The following is a 25,183-nucleotide window of genomic DNA, read 5'->3' as shown; positions in this document are numbered from 1 at the left end:
AATATTCACCTTTTAATGTAACTCCCAAAAATCCATAATAGCTTTCTTGTGGCGGTTACATTTTGAATGCCTACACATGGTGCTTTAGGAATATTCACCTTCTAATGTAACTCCCAAAAATCCATCATAGCTTTCTTGTGGCGGTTACATTTTGAATGCCTACACATGGTGCTTTAGGAATATTCACCTTCTAATGTAACTCCCAAAAATCCATCATAGCTTTCTTGTGGTGGTTATATTTTGAATGCCTACACATGGTGCTTTAGGAATATTCATCATTTTCTTCCTTTTGATTTTTTTCATAAACATTTTCAAAAATTAGAAACCTTTAACACACCCAAAATAATCTAAAATAAACTCATACTAAGTCCTAAGTGAATAATGTTGGGTAGGCTTATAAGAATGCCACTTAAACATTTCCACCACAAAAAAAAGGACATTTATTTTAAAACATAAAACTCTAAACTCACACACACAAACATTTCAAATTTTAGATTTTAAACTCAAAACTTTTTGATATTTGCTTTGTGCCTTGCATTTTAGTCATATTGTAGGTTGTCTTCCTGTCATAGACGTGCTCCTACACCATATTGTAGGATGATCTAGCTAGAAAGAAACACCAAGAACTACTCATAAGGGAGCATAGGTAGAAACAAACACTGCATGACATCAAGGACATATTTCTTGATGCATTTAGCCTACTTGCACCTGATGAAGCCAAGCCAATCATTGAGCAATTGGAAAATATTGTGGAGATGTTAAAAGATGAAGACTTCAATGCAAATGTCAAATTGTTAGAATGGTCTATGAAGAAATTTCATGACAAGATAATTGAAAAGATAACAAGTGTCATTGCACTTAGTTAGGTTGAGTTAGCAACCAAAATTGATGGTGTGAAGAAAGTGTTGGAGAACATTTCTCTCTTTACACCAAGTTGCATGATGCACCTTTGTTCACACAAGAAGTGCAGAGACTCATTGACCACTTGGAGGGAGATTTGAAGTCAACAGGTAAAATCCTACAACAATCTCCTAGTCAAATTCGGTCTCATTTCAAAAATTTGTTGTCAGCACAAGGTCAGTTGGTAGTTTTGCAAGCTCAAGATGCCACATAATGCCCCACTCGGAGATCCTTGGAACAAGGATAAAATAAGCCAAGACAATTTTTAAAATAAAAACAAAGTATGGATGTATGCAACAATCAACATATGAATATCAAAAGATCGCAATAGAAGACTAACTAAACATCCAAACATCAACAAATCTCCAACTGCCAAAACTGACACAACCAAACTGAAGAACAAAAAACCAAAGACAACATTAAAACACAAAATCTCTGATCTATCAATGCAAGGAAACACTAGCATTCCTAAAGGGTACTCAAAAGTCTAAATTGTGTTCTCTGAAAAATAATGGAGATGCCCCTTATTTTTTGTGCAAGAGAATTAACAATTAACAGTCTTGTGCGAGAAAGTACCTCTTCGCGTGAGAAAGTACAATGAATCATGCAAGGAAACACCATCTCGTGAGAGGAAATGCCAAGATCAACATCAAAAAATAACTACACTAGTGTTGAAGTTCACACAAGGAAGTGCCAGGAGCTACACGAGGAAATGCAAAGAACTACATGAAACTTTCACACTCTCGCATGAGGAAGTACAATCTTGCACGAGGAACCAAAGCAATACACTAGAAAAAAAAAAGGATAAAAAGATGGGAAAGATAATTCCTCCACACCTGGAGATCCACAATCGAGGCATAGATACTCGAATCATAACCACTGAAAGATGAAAACTAAATCTAACCATCTAAATATAGCAGTGAAGGAAATGAACAAAAAGCAACATCACAATGAGCTTAAAACAACCAAACTAAGTGTGTGGTTCCTCCCAACCATAATAGCATCATGAGACCTCAAAGATCATAGCCATCCCCCATGTGTAACATCCAAAATTGCTAACTAGATAGTCGAAGTTGTCTTATGAGGACGTCACTACTAAAGTGTAATAACATCATAAGAACAAGGAAATCTAACATGTTAACCCAAAAAGAAATGGATACTCCAACTAAGAAAATCACATTATCTAATCATATGCTAAATATCATAATAATGGAATGCGTCAAATAAACTAACATCATCTAAACATGATATCCAAGCATTCCATTGAAAGCATAAATCACAAGTAAGCATATTCTAGAACCCAAAGTATCAAGTGAAAACATCAAGCAAAGGTCACACTGGAATAATAGACTATCTTTGTACATCAATCCCTAGTAGTGGTATAGGTAGCTACACCTCCCAACCATGTGAAACTCGTAGGTTCACTCCCAATGTGCTAATGGAGATAATGATCCAACCAAAAACATACATAAAAAAAATCCATGGCTAACACTCATGCTAAACAATAATGATGAATAAAACTAAGAACATGAGACAATGCAAGTACTACAGGTCCTAGTTAGACACTCAATGGGTTACTATGTAGGAGCTGACAAGATGGAGAGTCACTTGGCATCGAAAAGCCCAAACTAGTGTTGGCAGCATCAACTTCCCAATGGAAAGTGCACAATCCAACTTTTAATTATCTTAAATTTTATTACCACCTAGTGTTTTATTTAATTATCACTTAATTAAAAATTCCTCTGCCAACCCACTAGGAAATGGTCACCAGGCTATGAGATAGAAGCCCCTCCATGGTGATACCCTACCCATGCCCATCCAATGATGAGTGTCTATAGGCATGCACATTCCCAACCCAACCCCAAATGATCATAACTCTTGGAAGTACCACGAAAGATCAGGCCTCACAAGTCACCTAAAAAATGCATGTGTACATACTCGTGTGTAGCACACCACCATCATGAAGATCATAACACAAGGAATGGCTGGCAACATGGAGAGTCACTTGGCATCAGAAAGCCCAAGCTAGTATTGAAAGAATCAACTTCCAAATGGAAGGTGCACAATCGAGGTAGTATCAACTTCCTAACGGAAGGAGCACAATCTGACTTTTAATTATCTTAAATTTTATTACCACCCAGTGTTTTATTTAGTTATAACTTAATTAAAAATTCCTCTGCCAACCCACTAGGTAATGGTCACCAGGCTACGAGATAGAAGCCCCTCCATGGTGCTACCCTACCCTACCCATGGTCATCCAATGATGAGTGCCCATAGACATGCACATTCCCAACCCAACCCCAAATGATCATAACTCCTAGAAGTACCACAGAAGATCAGGCCTCACAAGTCACCTAACAAAGATCATAATACAAGGAATGGATGAGAACACTATGCAAAAATAACACTCAAGTGAAAATAGACTCTAGAGAATAGGTGTGGCATGCATCCCAATGCAAAATAAAAGTGTAGCACTAATCTAACTGGCATCCCAATGGATGATTCAGATCCACGACCAACATCATGCCAAGAAAACTTGAGAAAATAGAGCGGCGTGCAAAATGGGGTAAAAATCCAAAAACTAGAAAACTTCAAAAATAAAACCCATTTAGTCTTAGGGCATAAAAGCCTCAAAAATCTAATAAAATACAAGTTTGGGAACTGTATGCAAAAATAGCTAGCATAACAGTGTGAAACTCCAAACCCTCATCTTGAAAATAGGAAAAATGTTCATACCTGACCAACTGGGCAGAACTAACAAATAGAAACGGAAGGAAAAATAAATTCTTAGCCTCCTAACAAACAACAAAAATGGAGTTGAAACACAAAAAAAGGAGAGCCCTACCTAACAATAAAAGGGGTAGAAATAGGAAACAACACAATAAAATAAATAACCCACAAAAGTTGTTGAAATTCACAAGAAAGCAAGGTCTCACCAAGATGAATCCAATGAGACTAACCTCGCAAAGATCCCATTCCCGCTACTCTCACAATGAACAGAAACATAATCCTCTAAAAGAGGATTTTGGAAAAAGCTCTCAAATTATCAATTTCCAAAAGTGAGAAGTGAGGAATTAATTTCCTCTTTCAATACTTATTCACTTTTTGAGTGAATCATTGATTAGAGCAAATGACTAGCCAACCTAGTTAAACCTCAAATCAACCCAAATGAAAACAGGCTATTCCAAGTAATTGGAATTCATCTATGGAAAATTTGCCAAAAATTAAAAATAAATTAAATAAAGCCCAAAAACCCCAAAATCATAGAAATTTCCTTAACAACCTTCGTGACAAAGAGAACCTCTAAATGTACAGATACGTTCACAAGTATAGTCACATAATGCAATGAGTCCAGATTTATCAAATCACTAGAAGGTTTAAGTTAAACATTTAAATAAGATATGTCAACCATACATGGACAACATTGGTAAATATGAATAGTTGAACCACTAACTCCATGTGCCACTGCCAGGGATATAAATCCTGCACACTAAAATACATGATCAAGTGCAATTGCATATAATAACATGGCCAAAGCAATAAATGCATTAAATACCTAATTTAACCATTAATTTAATTATACTAAAATAATCCATTTACATCACTCATATTTGCACAAAGCATAATGAAGTAGAATGAAATAAATAACCATAGCATTAAATCCATCACATAACATAATGAGGGATATGTCCAAATGCTAGATAACCAGACATTATCATAAAACATACTAGCATCTCAAAATGGCATCAACATACAAATATGATCAACTACATAGCATAGTAGTATAGCATCTATGATATTGAAATCAAAGTATAACATCCGACCCTTAGGTCATCTCAAATGTAGAAATAATAACATGAGTACAAGTGTCTCTCGAATCAAAATATAATAAGGTACGGACTACAAACATGAGAGGCACTACATACCAACATTCGGGCTACACTGATCAGCATCTAGTTCATGTTGACCCCTCACATGGAGGTGTTACACAAGGAACTAGCCTTTGCAGAAACATTGATGAAGAAAGATCCTCATCTTTCTACTCATGAAGGCCTAGTTAACCTTGTTGTCAAGTTAGCCATTCAAATCAAATTTCTAGAGGTAGCATGTGACAACTGGGATGCAACACTAAAGTTCATAATGAAGGTCCATAAATCATTCTTGGACAAACACATTATTTGTGTACCACCCATGACATAAGTGTCAAAAAGGGGGAGAATGGGATAAAAAGGGGAGAATGGATTTTGACTGATACAAAAGAGAATGAATGTATAAGTTTTGGAGGAGACCCAAAAAAGGGGGAGTCAATACAGAGAAACAGAGCCAGCACAATAGTACATCAGATCTACTTTGGAGGAGTACTCATATTTAGAAAAGAACAATCAACTCAGGCAGAGTTATAGAATTTTTAGGTATGACTAATAAGTCACAAGTTTTGCAAAATTTTGAAGTTTTGAAATTGTGTATGTAAGCCAAGTACAGAATAGAGATTATTTGAGTTATGCTCATAAGATAAGGTTATTCATGCATGACCAAGTGTTTTTTTTGCCACTCATGTCAAAGTAGGAGATTGTTGATTTCGGATTGGTTTTGATATATGACTGACAATATACTTAAGTCATTTATCAGATAGAAATTAGTTCATGTTGAACAAGTAATGTATGGTGAGCATGAGTTGTCAAATAGTATATGTCGAGTGAGATATACAATATCTACTGAGTCACTCAAGTGTGAACCAGATAGTTAATGTCAAGTGATCAATGGATGTCGAGTCATTCAGAGGCCGAGTTATAGCATTGAAGATACAGTGGATGTCAAGCATCAGAGACTTCAAGTGCTGGGTAAAAAAATATTAGACATAGTTGTTTGTAATGGCACAAACTTCTCTGTAAACTATTTTGGAGCCAACCTAAGGATTATTTTCTAATTCTAGATGATAAGAATGAATCTATATTGAGGATCCATATGTAGTACATGCAACCAATCAGTGAAAGGGATGGATTAAGCAACAAAATGGGTGAATCACAATCATTGATTCATACCTAACCCTATCTTATTAAGGAAGGAAAACCCTAAAATATTGTATGTGTGGAGAGAGAAGTTTGCATGTGCAAACAGAGCATTCATGGTGGCTAAGGAGTTGTGAATTGAGATATACATGAAAAAATTGGTTAAAGGAGAACAGAGGAAAGAAGTTAGAGGATAGAAGTCACACATTTGATCATAGAGTATCAAGGATACACGCAAAGACGTGATCTGTTATCTAGCAGCAAAGTGCTAACTGTAAGATCATTGCTGAGACATTCTAAAAGGTGAATTAGTTAAATCTCTCAATAGAGTAATCTTAACATGTTGTTCTATTTATTCTTTAATAAGGTGCTTACTTCATTGTAAGTTTAAGTCCTTTAGTCAGGAACACTTCTAACATGGTGTTGAAATCCTTTAACAAGGTAAGATCTAATAATCTTGTAACCCTTTAACAAGGCATACTTTTCATAGGGTGGATCATAGTTTATGATCAAACATTGTAACTTTCATTGGATACACTTTATAATTAAAGTAGTGAACATTTGTGGGTGTCATCCCCACCCTAGTTTTACCTTCTCATTGGAGGGTTTATGGGTAACCAAATATCTTGTTTCATGTATGTGTTGAATGTTATTTGCTTTCATGCTATGGATGAATATGTTTAACTAGTTATTTCAATTTACACGCAAATTGTGAGATGGATGTGTGGTGAATGATTTTATGGTTAATGTTTTGAAGGACTAATTCACCCACCCCCCCCATCCTCTCAAATTTTAATTTCCCTATTGTATTTCCAACAAATACAAATTATAAAAATTAAGAGTGTGGATGCTATGAAAAAGATAACACAACATAGTGATAATTTTTTATAAAAACTAACTAAAGAATAAGGGGCAGGGGTCCTAGTTTTTTTGGCTAAAGCATATTAGTTTATGTATAATGCCTACCCCTAGTTTACTTTTCATGTTGGATTGTCAGATTCTTTTCGGTCAATTTTATGATTAATGGTACTTGGTTACTAGATTTGATTAGATGTTATTTCATACTCAGATGATTTATGTGATGAGTTACTTATTTCATGTGTTCATGATTATTTTCATTATGATATAAGTATGTTCATCCAATGATTACAATTATTTCATGATGATAGTTAGATGGATTATTTATATATAGTTCTATGGTTACTTACCCCATACTTGCATGTCTCAGTGTACTTATATGTTTTACCTTATGTTTGGTTTCTGATGTGATTAAAAGAGGGAGTCATAGTCACCTATTAGTCAGGATCTATATAATACACCACTCCCCATCATTGCCTATTTATTTATATTAGATGTGTGTGTACATGTTCAAATTTTATGTAGATTGCAGGTACCGAGCATCAACTTCCCAGAATTGCCAAGATGAGTGTGCCCTATCGCAATATTTCAATGGTAAAAGAGGGGAGATAATTCTTGAGTCCAAATCTTAACCCTAAGCCAATTGTCCTAGAAAGTAAGACAAGTACCTAAGTTTTACCCTTATGAATTTGTCAAGTGACGTGAATTTGTGATTTTGACCCTAGATTTTGAATATGTGTCTTGTCTTTCAGTTGAGTTTTTGTATTTGGATTTGTGGGTTTGTTATGATTTTCAACTATAATTAAATCAAATTAAGAGTATTAAATGATTTAATTTAAAATAATAATAATAATAATAAATCATTATTTAATTATATTTAATTATATTGAAAAATTAATTAAATAAAAGAATTAAATTTAAAAGATTTAATTAAGTCTATTTTTGGCGTAATTATATTTATTTAATTTGATAATTATTATGTAGGAGTTTCATTTTTATAATAAACTCTAAATATTATTATTAGTTAAATTAATAAGTATATTATTAAAAACTTCTTATGATTTAATAAGAGAGAGAAGGAAATAAATTTAATAAAGATTATTTTAATTAAATTGTAAAGAGAATGCATGTGAAATTAAAATAATAAAATAATAAAGGAAAATATTTCATGTGATTGCAAAATCGAAGCCCTAATTGGGGAAAGCTCTTTATTAAGGAATTAGAGCTCATTTCTCCATACCAAGATTTTTAGATGAGCCAATTTCTGAGAAGAGGGTTTTTGAAAGAAAAGGAAATTACTTGCAAGCTTTGTGCATCTATTGTTTAGCATCATATCCAAGTAGGATCTTGTGGGTTTTGCATAGTAGTCTCTTTCATTTAAATATTTGTCTTCTTTGTGTTTGAATGGAAATTGTTTTCAAAATTTTATTTGGGTTGAAACCCTTGTTTGTTAAATTTAATTGTTCCTTGTTTTTGAAAACATTTGTATATGATTTGAAAATTAGAAACCCTCATTTTGTAAATGTACATAAATGTATTTTATTTTAGGTAGGGTTTGGAGAAGAAAATAAATTTAATATACAAAATCGATTGGTTTTTCTTATTTTTCCTATCAGATCTATTGTGTTAATTGATTAAAAAAATTGTAAATTTACCAAAGTAAATAAATTTATTGTGATAATTTTATACATTAAAATGGTGTTTCAAAATTACCCATGCAAATTCAAACTGTGTGAATTTAATATGAAGGAGGTACTATTTTTCATGTTTTTATTAAATTAAAAATATATATGCAAAAGCAACAGCTGCCATAGCAATGGATGCTACTAAGGTAGTGGTTGTCTTTGGCAACCAAGCCACTAGGCAGCTTCCCATAAATGAGATGTGAGATATGAATCGCAATATTTTTGTGTTTTTTTAATATATAAGTTACTTTATATTATTAATATTAGTATAATTATTAATTATTAATATCATTATTATTAAGATTGTTAGTATTATTATTATTTTATTAATATTATTAGTTAATTTAATAATAATATTTAATTATGAGGTTGTTTTAAATATATTTTAATAATGATCATATTTAATAATAAGAAGTCGTTAAATAAAATGTCGGTTTAAATTTGATTAAACATTTTTTTCCTAATATTGTTATTTAAAATAACTTTTCATTTAAAATTTCAAGAAATGTTATTTTTGGAATAATCATGGATCCAAAAACCTTAGCAAACATGAATTTGGATACACAAAAACTAGAACTCTATGTTAAATCAAATTCTTATCTTTTCAAAACCAAAAAAACTATAAACTACACTGCTATAATGTATATTTTCTTTTGTGTTGGTGTTCGGGTTTGACTTAGTTCTTTGACCAATCAAGATGTTTACCAGAGGTTTGGGGATTTTTGTTATATGATGATGTTATCTATATGATCTTTTCTACCCAACCATTGTGATGTAGTCACATGTCTTCTAGGATGAGTTTTATCTATTGTTTGTTAATGCTTTCCAATTGCTTGTATAGAACTGAGGTGAATGGTATGATTTTCCTGGTGTAACCTTTGAGTTTCGATCAGTTATCTTGTGATGCTTTCTAGTTGCTTGTATAAGACTGAGGTGATTATTATGATTGGTCTTTAGGTGCTTTCCAATTGCTTGTAAAGGACTGAAGTGAATATTGTGTTTTATCTATAGGTTCTTTCCAGTTGCTTGCAAAGAATTGAGGTGAAAATTATGATTTTATGAGTTGTACTTTTATGAGCCTAGGGTAGGTAATCTATGTGTATGTTGGAAAGTGGCTTGCAATGGAGGTCAAAGGCCTAAAGCGGTTGCTTGGGTAACCCATTGTAAGTTGTTTTAATAAGTGATAAAATTTGATTAAATGGGTTTTAAAATGAATTAATAAGAGATTGTATTTTTCCTTGCCCATGCCTTGAGTGCTAGTATAGGCTAGAATTGGAGTAGATAGGATGCTTGGTTGCAACATTTCTTCATTACTATGTCTTGTCTATATGAAAGGATACTGGTACCACATAGAGACACTAGGGAAGCAGAGTCTAGAGAGGCTTTCATAACCTTAGAGTTGGCTCATGTGATGACACTTGCCCACATACATAGTAGATTTCCTACATGTTTCTTTTGCTTATGGGTTTAGATTTCATTTGTGACTTGGTACCTTTGAGATAGATTTCTCTTAGTTTTTCCTTAACCTAAATGTTGGATTTGACATTTGGGATTGATATTCACATGGGAGTTGAGACTATCTCCTCACCATGGTGGGAGTGGGCCATTTAGGTTCCACGAGGTCAGGTGGTAGTGTATTTTTCTTATACCATTGAGATCTGACAATTGGATGTCGTTGCTAGAGTTTCCTATATTGTATTACCTTTCTTTTTTATCTTGTGTTTCTGATGGATGGTTATACTCTGTTGCATTGTATTTGATTTCAGAGATCTTACAAGATGATGTAATTTATTTTATGATGTATATTCTTTGAGTTTTTCATATCATGTGACTTGTACAGTGGATGATTACACATTCTGATTATTTCCAAGTGGTATTCAATATAATTGTATATTATTAAAATAGATTTGTAATTGTAGTTATTCTTTGATGTGGATTTGTTATGTATCAGATTTAGTATTAATTAATCTTAAATGTGATTTAACATCATGGGACCCTTAAGAGATGTAATCTATTTTATGGATCACTAGTACATTTGGGTTCATTTTTTGACCTTTATTGGTCAAATTTTCGACCCAATTTTTGACCAAATTTTGACTAAATTCAACCAGCCCATTAGTCGATATTTTTTCGATCAAAATTTTGACCAACTCACTAGTTGGTCAAAATTTTGACCAATCTATTGGTCGAAAACCTTCCACAACTATTGTCGAAGTTCAATAAGGAATTGGTCAAAATTTTGACCAACAAAGGTAGAAAAAAATTTGGTCGTTGGTGGAAATTTCGACCAACAAAGGTAGAGAAAAATTTGGTGTTGGTGGAAATTTCGACCAATGAAGGTGGAAATTTCGACCAACAAAGGTGGAATTTTTTTTTGGCATTGGTGGAAATTTCGACCAATGAAGGTGGAAATTTTTGGCATTGGTAGAAATTTTGACCAATGACAGGTAGAAATTTTGACCAAGAAAGGTGGAAAAAAATTGGGCGTTGGTGGAAATTTCCACCAACAAAGGTAGAAAAAACCTAGGCGTTGGTGGAAATTTTGACCAATGAAGGTGAAAATTTCCACCAATAAGTAGGTGTAAATTTTTTTTAGGCATTCTATAAAATAGTCACATACCTTGTGTATGATATGACATTTTGCATGCATCCTACACTCTCTCATCTGACTAATGATGGATTACGCAGAGTGATATGAAACCATGATTCTAAAAAGCACACAATCAAATCCAAAATGAACTTGCACTACAAATGGATTGTGGAAATTTGATATTGTTAATTTTTCATGCATGTCTACCAAGACAAATAAATGTTTAAGTTGTGATTTTCCTGGTAGACATGCATGCAGTTTTACCAATATCAGATTTCCACAATCCATTTGTAGTGCAAGTTCATTTTGGATTTGATTGTGTGTTTTTTAGCATCATGGTTTCAGATCACTCTACTCAATCCATCATTGGCCGGATGAGAGACAGTGCAAGATGCATGCAAAATGTCATATCATATGCAAGGCATGTGAACTGTTTTATAGAATGCCTGAAAAACATTGACGGTAATTAATATGAAAATATATAATTAGTTATATGATTGAGACAAATCATGTACCAATGAGTTGGTCAAAATTTTGACCAAAAAATTTTTGACCAATGGGTTGGTCGAATTTGGTCGAAAATTGGGTCAAAAATTTGATCAATGAAGGTCAAAAAATGAACCCAAATGCACTAGTGCAAGTATGCTCACCAAGTTGACTCTTTGAGTTTGGTCATCAAGTCACCCCACCAAAGTGCCTCATCAATGTTAGTCTTTAGGTCTGCTCATCGAGCTTGCTCACCAAGTCAGCTCGCCATGTCACGTCTCTAAGTGGCCTCGCTAAGTCGGCTGACCAACTTGCCCCAAAAAGTTTCCACTTTAAGCCTACTCACCATGTTAGATCACCAAGTCGACTCCCCAAGTCAGCTCGCCAAGCTAACAATTGAAGTACGCTCACCAAGTCGACTCTCTAAGTTTGCTCACCAAGTCTGCCCCCTAGGCCAACTCTCTAGGTCAGCTCACCAAGTCAACCCCACCCTATCACCTCAATGAGTTGACTCATTAAGTCAACTCACCTAGTGCTTTTACCACCTTGCCCCAGCAAGTGGGCTTATGAAGTTACCCCATAGAGTTGCTTCTCTAAGCTCGCTCACCATGTAAACTCACTTGGTCGGCATGCCAAGTAGACTTTTCCAGTACGCTCGCCAAGTTAGCTAACAAAATCACCACACCAAGTCATGTCACCAACTCGTCTGTTCAAGTACGCTCATCAAGTTGACACTTTAAGTTTTCTCATCAAGTCACCCAACCAAAGTGCCTCATCAAGGTTAGTCTTTAAGTACACTTAGTAGGTCGGTTCACCAAGTCACTTCGTGAAGTCACCTCACCAAGTGGCCTCGATAAGTCAGCTCACCAACTTGCACCACCAATTCGCCACTTTAAGTCAACTTGCCATATCAGCTTGCCAGGCCGACTCCCATAGTTAGCTCGCCAAGCTAACAATTCAAGTACACTCACCAAGTCAACTCTTTAAGTTTGCTCACCAAGTTTTCCCCCTAGGTCAGCTCTCCAATTCAATCCACCAAGTCACCCCCACCGAGTCACTTCAATGAGTTGACTCTTTAAGTCAGCTCACCAAGTCTACTGTTCAAGTATGCATGCCAAGTCAGCTCGCCAAGCCCACCAAGTCATGTCACCAAGTCGATTGTTTGAGTATGCTCATAAAGTTGACTCTTTAAGGTCAGCTCAACAAGTCAACCCACCAAGTCACCTCACCAAGTCAGCTCGCCCACATGTCCCACCAAGTCCCCAAGTTTGCTCGCCAAGCTGACAATTCAAGTGCACTCACCAAGTTGACACTTTAAGTTTTCTCACCAAGCCCATCCCCTAGGTCAACTCTCCAAGTCAGCTCACCAAGTCACTCCCACCCAGTCACCTCAATGAGTTGACTCTTTTAGTCAGCTCACCAAGTCTACTGTTCAAGTACGCACGTCAGGTCGGCTCGTCAAGCTAGCCCACCAAGTCATGTCACCAAGTCAATTGTTCGAGTATGCTCACAAAGTTGACTTTTTAAGTTCGCTCATCAAGTCACCCCACCAAAGCACGTCATCAAGTTCAATCTTTAAGTCCGCTCACCAAGTCAGCTCTCCAAGTTGCCGTACCAAGTTGACTCACCTCTTGCCTCACCAAGTGGACTCGCTAAGTCGGCTCACCAACTTGTCCCACCAAGTCGACTGTTCAAGTATGCTCGCCAAGTTGACTCTTTGAGTTTGGTCATCAAGTCACCCCACCAAAGTGCCTCATCAAGGTCAGTTTTTAGGTCCACTCATCAAGCTTGCTTACCAAGTTAGCTCGCCATGTCGCATCTCTAAGTGGCCTCACTAAGTCGGCTCGCCAACTTGCCCCACCAAGTTGCCACTTTAAGGCCACTCACCATGTTAGATGGCCAATCTGGCTCCCCAAGTCAACTCGCCAAGCTGACAATTGAATTACGCTCACCAATTTGACTCTCTAAGTTCACTCACCAAGTCTGCCCCCTAGGCCAACTCTCCAGGTCAACTCACCAAGTCACCCCCATTTGCCCCACCAACTCGCCACTTTAAGTTGACTCGCCATGTTAGCTTGCCAGGCCGACTCCCCTAGTCAGCTCGCCAAGCTGACAATTCAAGTACGCTCACCAAGTGGACTCTTTATGTTCACTCACCAAGTCCACCCCTTAGGTCAGCTCACCAAGTCACCCCCACCCAATGCTTATTGTGAACAAACCAATCTGGATCATAAGAGAAGTGATTAGAGATTATTATGAAAGGGTGCGACTAAAAAGAGATATAACTCACGTCATTTACAACATGACTAATCATTTCTAATGAAAGCTGTAAAAAGGTAGTTCTATCATTCAACTCAGGATGATTGGAAGAACTTATTATATTTTGTATCTCATAATGATCGCTCTGTAAGAGAGCATATTGCCTTTGGCACCCATTCAGTGCAGGCATATAAAGTCTACCATTAGAAATGACATCATCTTTGAGTATATTTATATTGTCATATTAGACAACTTATCACAATATTTAGAGCATAAATATAAAGTTATATTAGAGACGACCTGCATATTTGCAAATTCTTACTTGTATATCAAACACAACGAACAATATAAGGTACTAAGAATTTCCTCAATCATTGCATGTAATTTCCTGTATATCAGAAATAGCAAATATATATCATCTTGATTGTTATGAAATCATAATTATTTTGATCTAAACCATATTGTATATGCATTTAGAATTAAGAATCATTCAAATATTACTTTAATACAAGAAACTGTTTCTATATTCATTGAATTGTGGAGAATTCAAGTAGTATCTCGTAATCAGAAACATAAGGAAATTACAACCACCAAATTATGTGACTGAGAAGTGAGTCTGTAGAATATTTAGTTGCTCATTTTACTATAGATATCATTTTCCTAAGAAGCTTTACCCCAGTCAAGAATTGATACTCCAATGACACATACTCACAACCACTAGTTTTCTGTCCACCAGGGTCCCTGCCAATATTTGAAGGTTGCATATGATGCATGACTGCTACTAGGATTTTCTCCACAAAAATAAATTCATGTTGTCATAAAAGCTATTGTCTAGTAACATCCTGGCAAATCTCATGCCTCTAAATTTCTAATGATGTCTGTATATGTCGGATCCCAATTGTGACGGTCGCAAATAACACATTACATATCTTCCTAGAATGTTCTTGACAGGAAGAGATCCCCTATTTTAAAATAAGACAAATTAGAGTCAATCCATTTAAAATTTAGATATAAAAATATACGTGGCACACAGTCTATTAGAAACTTAAGCTTCCACTCTACTTACCAAACATGAGAGTCACAGTTGTTCTTCTAGTTATCGCCCATCACAAAAACACAACTAGGAGGCACATGCTGCAAATGGATATAACATGAAATGTAGAGATTTTAGTTAACTTGTTTATTGATCATGTAATCAATGAATAAAAAAAGGATATGTGATGTGTGAAACCTCTATCTTTATGGATGTTGTAACTTTAATTCCCACATGAGTACTGTTTCCAGTGTATCAAATTATGTTAATTTATCAGGATTCAACTACGTGGAGGGTTTGAGTCAAAACTTATACATTTAGCATATTTTTAGTTTTTTGCTTTAGAATGTTTGAAAATAAGAATAAGGTCATGGACATCATCAAAAATGAAAATACAATTTCAACTACACCCCATAGAGTCATTTCAAACGAGGAACTAACTTAACTGTAAACAATTAGCAAAGTGTACTTAATTTTTTAATAATATTTGTTTAAAAAAGCATGCATTCAGGCATGACAAAAACAAAAAAGGAGTTGTGTAAATAAATAAGAGTTGTCAACAATTACTTCAGTTATATTTTGATGAAAATTAGATGATTTAACTAATAGGAAAAATTGACTAGAATGAAGTTTCAAATTTTTGAGGAATAAAGGTGCCAAATTCATGATCATGTAGTAGCACCATAAGCATCAATCAGAATTTGAACTTAGAGAACGTCCCAAGAACAAGAGAAGGAAATCTTAATAGGTGGCTAACTGAAAGGCTTCAAAACAAGGCAAGGAATGCTAACACGGCTAAGAAAGCGAATGAACCAACCAGTATTTCTAGTATGAATGAACAAAGCCTTCAATCCACACAAATTCAAACAAATTATCACATCCAATCCCAAAGTCGAACAACTGGAACACTACTTCCAAATGATACCATTGCAATTACATACATCTTGCCCATGGTTCAAAACACAATAAAACTAAGAATATCAGTTCAAGGGCTCATTAAGTGGCAATAAATGCCCTAATTCATTGCCACTCAGAAGAGATCCCCACTGCTATTTCAAGATCAGAAAGAGGTCTCCGAAGCAATTTAATAGCACAAAAGTGATTTCAACAACATTCTAATGAAGACCAAAATTATACCAAAAGCAATGATAAAATAAGCGATAAAATTCTACCGTTTATGGAAATATCATCTGAAATGTTATAACCAAAGAAAGCCTTGCATGAAAGAAGTTTATCAAGAAATCCAAGAGAGCCAGAAATTGTTCAAGGTATTAAATGTTGGTGGAAAAGGTGGAAGTTTTCTAAAGCAGCTTCAGAACTCAAAGAGATTTCTAGCAAAGAATTTGCAACAAATTAAGAGAATGATTCTGACCATTCGATCAGTATAGAAATTCGTCTACAGTTTTTAGGTCTTATCCTCAAAAATTGACATATTTAATAAAGAACAAATAACTCTTGTAGTAAGAAGTAGAAAGTAATCTGCGTGATACTTCAACATAATAGCTCCCACTATACATTAATGACAAATAAATATGCCAAATTTGTGTTTCTTCTATAGAGGAATATGTCATAGCCTACAACATAATTCAACATTTGTTACCTATTAGTGCCAAGTAGTAACAACTAAAAAAATTTACCGGCATCTTCATGGTAGCTTGAGATTGAAGTAGATATAATAACCTTAAAAAGGCACTAACATATAAACTATTTCACAACATTAATAATTCATATAGTATTAGTGAATAATTTAAGCCAAATGTTCAGAGGAGCATAAAGACATACTTTGCTGGCAAATATAATATATAAAATAACAAAAAATTTAGTCAAAATCAAATTTGACAAAAGAATCCAAATAGGAAAGCTTCTCTGCAAAAAATACACAAAACTGAACCAAAAGAACTTTCATTGTAACTTCAATCAGTCTGATAGGGACTAATTTATCCTCACATTATTGAAATTTTGTCATATCAAAAGTAGTATGCTGATCGATCATTTCTTTGGTAGTACATATTTTGAGTTTTCTACAATTGTTAGTTTACTTGGAGTTAAATTTGTTTAGACCTCTCAACAAATTTTAATATCTTAAATTTGTCTAGACCTCTCAACAAATTTTAATGTCTAACTCCTTAGAAATCTTCTGCTACATTCTCTTCTTGTTATTCCAAAGCTATGTCAATTGGAGTTGAAGGCAAATGACCCAGATATGCTTCAAAAGGTGACTAATTTGTTGAGAATGAACTACTTTATAATAGAAATGTTAAATTTAGGGAAGTGACACACTCCAAGATTGAGGATGCAAATTCTTGTATCCTCTTATGAGTTGCTCTGAGTTCATGTTTATCACCTATGCATGGTCATTTATCTGTGTGTGACAGGCAACACTCTTCTTGAGCCTTGTATCCTTGTGGACCAAAATTTCCCAACAAATTTGATGTCTCTACTTCAAACAATAGACTCAGAAAGCCCAAATTAGACCCTATGCATTAGCAAAGAACATCACTCAGCATCTTTGTTGCTTGATAATCTTTCTTGCAAGGAGATGGCATTCACATTTTGCTAAAATCTAACTACTACCACAAACAAATAATCCTACATTGTCCTAAGATACATACCTGGGTTCTCCTTCAGCCGCTCCATCCTAGGACATCCTAGGAACAGATGTCTAGGAGAATTTGACATTAATTATAGAGGCATTGACAAATTTCTAAACTTTTTCTACAAGCCATAATTTTGTTCTCCTTGATTGTTCTAGTTTTGTCTAGCCCTTGTTCATTTGGTGACACCCAAGTAGTTCCTAAAAGAGATGGCTGATTAGAAATTTGGTCTCAAGGCTCCCATATTTAGCCAATAGTTTAGTGTTCTCATTTTCCTTCACCAATTTTTCTTGTACATTTTCATCTTCTTGTATAAAGTGGGCATAGACAATGAGGATCAACCAACAAAATGTGCCTTATTGTATATAGTTTTGTTGCTTTCTTCTCTATGCACCAATGTCCTACCATTAGATGTGTTATGAGCCATTTAACTCAAATAGAGATCATTATCACTCAACAATCTTATCATGTCTGAAAACATCTATTTTTCTTCTTCTTCACTTGATAATGGAGATTGATCTAACCCTATCATTGTTCTTTTAAATTTCTACAAGCATTGACCACCTTTTCTTTGCATGCAATAAAACCTAGTAGGCTACCAAGTCTTGCAACTTTGATACCACTATAATATCCTAAAATGGGATACTGAAAATTATTTTTGAGCTAGATCAGGTTAGGATACTGAAAACTTGTTTACTATTAAGGACTTAATACTAGAATGGAAATGTTTGATTTTAGCTTTTTTGATTCTTAGGTGGGTTCAATCCTGGACCCTCCCACATCAAATGAGTTCGATTTTAATTATATTATGGTTATTAACTAAATACTGCAAATTCATAGCTATCTTAGCTATAGGATTGACCTAACCTCCTAAACAAGTTCAGAGGGCTACTTCTAACACGATATGAACTAATATGATAAAGTTCAAAGATAATTTGCTAAAGCTAGCCATTCACTTCCAAGTAGTATCATTGCAATCACCACCACACATGTTCACTTGCGCAATTGTGTAATATACCCAATTGTTATTTCTTTAGTTACATAGTGAAAATTATTCAAATCTGCATAGTGATTTCTATGTGAGATCACTCTTAAGGAATTGTGCATTTTCATTCAACTCTAGAGCTAGTTTTTTGTCATTAGCTTGAGTGAACCGAAGCCCCATGCTCCAACAAGGAGTAGATACTAGAATCAGACTAAAAAACAAAGTCTACAAAACACAACCATTTTTGTTAACTTGTTTGCGACCTATTATTGAGATAATAATTTATAAATAAAGGAGGAAATGACAAATGATCTAACACTCTTAGTGCTTCCAACTATGGAAGCTCATTTTTACTGTTAGAGGATCATTTTTACTGTCAGATTTAGACATATCACTAGTTGATTATCATAAAATAGTACTCCATATTTTAATGTATAGGTAGAGGTTATTGACTCTCCCATAACCAACACTCATAATTCCTCATCTTAGATATAGCCAACCTTAATATTTATAGGAATACTACTGGTAGCTACTAAAATTCCTTGCAATTTTACCAATTTAGGTAATTTTGATAGCAATGTTCCATAGGGATACATGATCCCTAAATCTCATCATTTCTAAGAGGAGGGGATCCTCAGAAGGCCAATATGCCAAGGAAATGCCATCTCCTCTCTTGGGATGTGTTCCTCAAAGAGGGGATATTTCTAAGGTTCCCTCCCCTAATGACAATATCCAAAAATAAATCAGCAATCAATATGATAATACAATTGCTTTTGCAAGTGTGTAATACTGGTGCATGGAGCTAGATATGATGAGGAACAACATAGAGAAAAGAATACTTAGGAAAGACTAGTGGAATGCTCAAAATATAGACAAATGAATACTTACTACACAAAATTCTTTACATATAAGGTGCAGAAGAAAATCCAGATAGCTTGGAGTGTTCCATAGACCCATAGAGCTTTGAGTGCATGTACATCATCTTGTACAATGTTTTGGATAGGAAATTTATATAATAGTAATACATATTTATCATTTTTACTAACTATTATTATATATTTCAGATTATAATTTATTTATTTTATTATCATCATTACCATTATATATATAGTGTGTGCCACTGTAATAGTTTACATCTTTGATTCCCCTTCCAACCATGTCCTCATTGAGTGGAGCTCTGCTTGGCAGTTTACCCCTTCTTATAATTAATGGAGAAGTCATATTGAATTTTGTTTTAATAAACGCATCTTGGAGAGATTTCATATTCAAATTTTCATGATATATTGTTGTAAACTTAGGAACAAGTAAGTATATCAATGCATGCATGATTACCAAAATGTAATGTTTACAAAATGATCCTCTAACAATAAAAATGAGCTTCCAAGATGTAATTTTTACAAATGTTTTAATAGTACAATAGAATTATTTAAGTTGAATTAAAGATGCCTTCAAAGAGGAAAACAAATATTTAACCATCAGCTTATCAAGCAAGTATAGCAGAAGTACAACTACTATAAAGTGTAAATAACTAGCAACATGTGAAATAATTCTAAATATTTTTTTATCTAGATCATCAAAAAACATAATGATAAGAGTAAATCCAAGGGACAACTTACTACAATTGTGACTATTTGGCTATGATCTCCCCACTCGGCCAAAAATGTCAAAATAAATGCCTGCACCAAACACATTAAAATTGTAGCTGTCACCAAAGGCAAACCAGTAGAACCCATGAAAGCACATAAACATTGCTAATGATCTCATGAGCCAATAAAACTTATAAACTACATATGTAGAAATTATACAAGATTTGAAAAAGGTTGGATTGCAGAGATGATGTTAAGTAAAATGTGGAGTATATAAATCACATCAACAGAAACTAAGATAAAAAATGTTTTAAATAATCCAAAGTGCTACGAAAACTTAATTTCTTAGAAAATATATTAAAAATGATCCTCTAACCAATTGATATCAAGAGTTCGTAGTCTAGTAAAGAGAGAGAAAACATTAACATACCTCCTGCATCTCTTTTTTTTGCAAATTCTTTGAGTCTGACCTCCAGGCAATATAAAGTAAACTCAAGCCAAAAAAAGCATATAAAACTGCAAAGAGGCATCACTTGTTAACAATCATAATATAATGCATATATTACCTAGTCAACCATAACCACCACATACAAAGGAATAAAGTCTCCATATATCACAGGACGTAAATTTTACTAGACAGGGTCTTCTACATTCTGAGAAAGAATATGAGTCCAACAATTATCCTTCTTAATTTGTTTAAGATCATAAATCAGTCAAAAAGTGTAGTCACAAAAGCATTCTGACCAATTTCTAACTCTGGTTTCATTTCTGACATTTGATGGAAAATGTTTCCTCTATGATTATATTTGTGATCCTCTAACACCCACTACATTCAAATGGAAAATGATGAATACCATAGGACATAGGTGTCTTAAGTTTTCTAAAGGAAATATCAAATAAGTAAGGAACACAGAGTATGCAATCAAACAAATAATAGAGAACTAAGTATCATAGATCTCTGGACGTGGTGAGGTTGTAATTCAGAGCACTAAGAAATTCTAATATGATAAAATATTGAAAAATCTCTATGCAAAAAGAAAGTCGAATAGTATCTCATTCAAATAGTATGTACACTTCCCTACCTATAGCAATACTTTTTGCGTGCTTCCTTGAGATCAAATTTGGAACTATTCGCCCTAATCCATTTGATAGCACCTTCACTCACAACATCATACAAATTAAATCAATTCAGTATTTTCTCAAGCCCAACCCCATATGAATGAGACAAAGATGTCTTTACCAAAATCACTTCCATTAAGAACATTGTATTCCAAAACTGAAGCCAAAAATATACAATGCTAGAGTAACTGTCTTACTTACAGTCATAACAATAAGTGCACTAAGAGCACCAGACAAGACAATGGACTTTGGATGACGCATTGCCATGAGTGCAGTAATAATGAAAGTCTCATCTCCAATCTTGTAGGGAAAAAAACATGTAATTAGCATACTAGAAGTCTTAAAAGTCATACTGCAAGAGGCAATTATGGTGCAATGATCCCAATGAATTCAATTTAAAAGAAAAATGTTCAAAAATAGAATACTACCTCACTAACAATGATCATAGAAAAACTTGCAAAAAAACCATCAAGAACACCCAATCCAAGGGATTCTAAAGCACCGTTAATTATATCTAGCTTCTCCATAATCAAGCCCTTTTCCATAAAGTCTATATCCAATTGCAAAGTATCCATCACAAATCACATTCAAAGGAAAGAGAAAAACAATGGTTTCAGTATATCATCAACTAATATATGAAGGTAAGATCCTTGAGGGAACCTGCTTGTAGTCTATTTCATTCCCCCTTGGCATAGTAAATCTATCATCCTTCTTAAGGTTAGTGACTAGGAAAGAAGTAAGGAATTAGGACATATGTATTATGAATCAATGACTATTCCTTAATTTGATTTAAAAGCATAGTGACATACGATTACTCATTGGGAATTGGAATTTTCTACTAGGGAATGTCACAAAATGTCATTCCAAAGTGATCAAAAGCTTTTTTGTATCTGAGTTTCAATACATTCTATGCCTTTGCTCATGCAAGAGGCAGTAATAGAAAGAACATAAGAAAAATGGGAAACACAATTGCCTTATAGAAAGGTCTTCAATTGATCTAAAATAGAATTGAAGATTTATAGAGAGACCATCAGCCACACAAACACCCTAGAAAACTCTATAATTGATGTAAAGGAAGAAGGCCCAGTCAAGTTTCAACAACTCTAAACAAATATTAGCATACTGTAGATCACCATTTACCATACCCTCTGCGACTTGTGAGGTTCAGTCATGAGAACGTGGTAATGGCTACCTTTGGCACAATATAATGCAGAGGAGGCATCCTCTTATAGCCACCTCAAGTCTATAAATGCCTCCCAGTCAATCCATTTCAAAATTTAAGCAATATGTGAAGATCAAAAGACTAGATACACCAACCAGATTGGTGGCAAAAAATAAGGTAGAAGCCTTCTTTGGAGATACCACAAATTTAAGACTGAAAAAATGTCTTCAAGGCTAATGTTATTAAAATGCTTAACACCATCAACATAACTCTCAAGGAGCACTTACATCAACCACTCGGGTGATCCCACAATAATGGTTTCCACTTTTTGATCAATTTTGACTCTGAAATCAATATTTTTGCAACAAACGTCACGTTCAAGTGACTATATCTCCAAAACTATAAATAATTTCAAGATGAAATAAACTAGTGATTTTGAGTACTTTGTTCCTACTTTGTAACCATATTTTTTAATCTTAAAAAAAAAATTATTTATGTCAATTTATTTTTATCTCCTCCAAAAAGTGGTACATAATAAAATTCAATATTTTAAAAAGTGACAGTCTGTTTGACACACATAACTTTTTTTCTAGAAATGATAATGAAGTAATTCTTTCTGTGTTGGATTTTTAGCATCAATATCCAGTGTCTACATTTGGTTTGATTTATTTTTGTTGAATATTGTATAGTTTATGAAGTTTTGAAGTGACATGAACCGTAATTCAGACATACGTTCCGTTTGACACAGATAATTTGAAGTCAATTTATCATAAACCATTTTTTTTTTTGAATAGAAAGGTATCTCAATAAGCCAGTGCCTCCATATTTTTCAAAAAAAATTTGACCTAATTTACTAATTTTCCTGAGGTGTCAAAGTCGGTTGATGTTCAATCGGTAATGAACCTATAATGAGTTAAACTCATATTTGAAAGTCTTAATGATTACATATATTCTCATTGTTATGTACTCTGGAATAATTCTCATATACTTATATTAATCATTATATAATATACAATGTACATTATTGCTCATTGTGAATCGATAGTTCTTGATCGGGTCTTTTAATTACACATTTGTTGGCTTAACTAATCAAGTTCATGGCCCCATAGGGTCATGACTCTACGTGGCTCAAAGGCCATGTAGAGTCATGTCCCTATGGGAACATGACACTCTATGTTTATATATATATATCAATCGTTGGAGACTGTCATCGATAACAAAAGGTAATGCATTAGTCTCAGTAGCAATCAGATCTACAACACAGTTTGTCTACATTCAATTCAGTTACATAATATAAATTATAGTTTGGAAGTAAAAGATAATATAGAATACCTTGAGTATTCATATAACTGTCATATATTAGAAGTCTGAATTTATTTCAATCTTCTATAAGAGTTACATTTCAGTGTCTTGTCTTTCATATTAATATTAAAAGGATATCACTGTTTAATGACTATCCTATGACAGTTATAAGGGAGTTGGTTCAATCGAAGAGGTTTGGAAGATAGTTAGAGGGCAAAGGGTATTTAAAAGAATGTAATTTGAAATGTATGAGACAATGGTGGTCGAAGAGAAATCAAGTTTAGAAGAAAAAAAAGTCAATGAAATCTATGTTTCTACTGTCACATTGTGACTGTTAATTGTTGTTACATTTCCAAGTTTCTTTGCATGAAAATTTTGATGTTTTGTAAGATTTAAGGTTCATAAGAGGCTATCAATGATTTCTTAAGAGTCTCTTTAGCATTAGAGTTAAATGTATTGTAAAAGTTTTATTGTAACAGTGCTGAATAATACACTGTATGTCACAAACAAGTGACAGTCACTTAGTAGTTTGTGAGAAAATGGAATAATACCTCTCCCACTTTTTTTTATCAATGTAACATGTGGGAGAGGATTACAATGTCTTTAACATGTATTTTACTGTGAAATGAGTGCAGGTCTTTCAGTAGACTGGCAAAATTGTGACTGGTGGACAAAACAGTGAAGGTGGACTTGAAGAGCACCATAGGTTGGATAAGAGGAACTGAGGGTTGGATTGGCTAAATACTGATTGGAAACATTTGAGGGATAATATAATAAGGTTTTTAAACCATTTGAATGGTTTTGAAAGTTTGGGAAGGGTCTTTTCTTGAGAGCCCTAGGTTAGAAACCCTTAAAACAAGGGTTTGGTGAAAGAGTGATTAGATATGAACAGATGTGTAAATTTTTTTAGGAATCCTACTATTTAATAGATTCCTTAAGACTGTGTTAAGGTTTGGAATGTTGGGAGTGAGAGAAAAAAGGAGTTGCTTTGTAAATGGAGGCTAATTAGGCCTAGTTGCAAGAGAATAGAGAATCTTGGTGGAGAATCAGTGTTGATTGTTTATTTACTGATTGTGAAAGAGCCTATGTGAGCACCAGTCAACATGAATGGGCTTTCCTTCAAGGATAATGATATTTGGTGAAGGAATATGTATGGGGATGACATTTATGAAGTGTTGGTGTAGTCCTTTTGTTTTGGTGATGTTGTTAGAGGTCTCATTGAACAGGACCTAGTTTGGTGACCCTAGAACCAAGGGTTTGGCGACAAATGAATTGGATGGCTAATAGAACCTTGGAGATTTCAAAATATCTTGTTTCATGAGCCCTAGAAAGACTATTTCAATGTTTGGGGACAAGAGGATAAGTGAAGCTATGAGTTGCTTTGAAAATGGGAGAGAAGTAGGCCTTGTTTGGTGTCACTAGGGGTATTGGATCTTGGGTATGGTCCAATAGAGTTGATATTGAAACTTAGGGAGGATGTATAGATCCCAAAAGAGTATCTTAATCAGGTTCTAGTTTCCCTAGTTGTTTGGGAAATATTGGAGAAAAATCCAAATTAGTGATTGGGATAAAATGAACCATAGTTGTTAAGATGAACCATGATAATCATATCATT

The 25,183-nt window shown here is 34.2% G+C and overlaps 1 protein-coding gene across 1 annotated transcript in view; it reads right to left on the bottom strand.

The window, feature by feature from the left end:
• The window catches only part of LOC149561353 (GDT1-like protein 4), a 32,034-nt gene extending 10,355 nt beyond the window's left edge, over nucleotides 1-21,679 (bottom strand). The window contains exons 1-5 of the mRNA XM_089827804.1: nucleotides 21,533-21,679; nucleotides 21,306-21,404; nucleotides 21,068-21,140; nucleotides 20,416-20,501; nucleotides 3,637-3,695 (exon numbers count right to left, since the gene is read on the bottom strand). Of these exons, the coding sequence (XP_089683930.1) occupies nucleotides 3,637-3,695; nucleotides 20,416-20,501; nucleotides 21,068-21,140; nucleotides 21,306-21,404; nucleotides 21,533-21,679 (464 nt within the window). The remainder of the gene's footprint in view (nucleotides 1-3,636; nucleotides 3,696-20,415; nucleotides 20,502-21,067; nucleotides 21,141-21,305; nucleotides 21,405-21,532) is intronic.
• Between the last annotated feature and the right edge of the window lie 3,504 nt (nucleotides 21,680-25,183).

Source organism: Cupressus sempervirens, chromosome 4, assembly GCF_028749045.1.
Source record: "Cupressus sempervirens isolate cs-2001-9-10 chromosome 4, ASM2874904v1, whole genome shotgun sequence".
NCBI lineage: Eukaryota > Viridiplantae > Streptophyta > Pinopsida > Cupressales > Cupressaceae > Cupressus > Cupressus sempervirens.
Note: the sequence above shows the minus strand (reverse complement) of the source record. Positions and strands in the feature narration are given on the sequence as shown.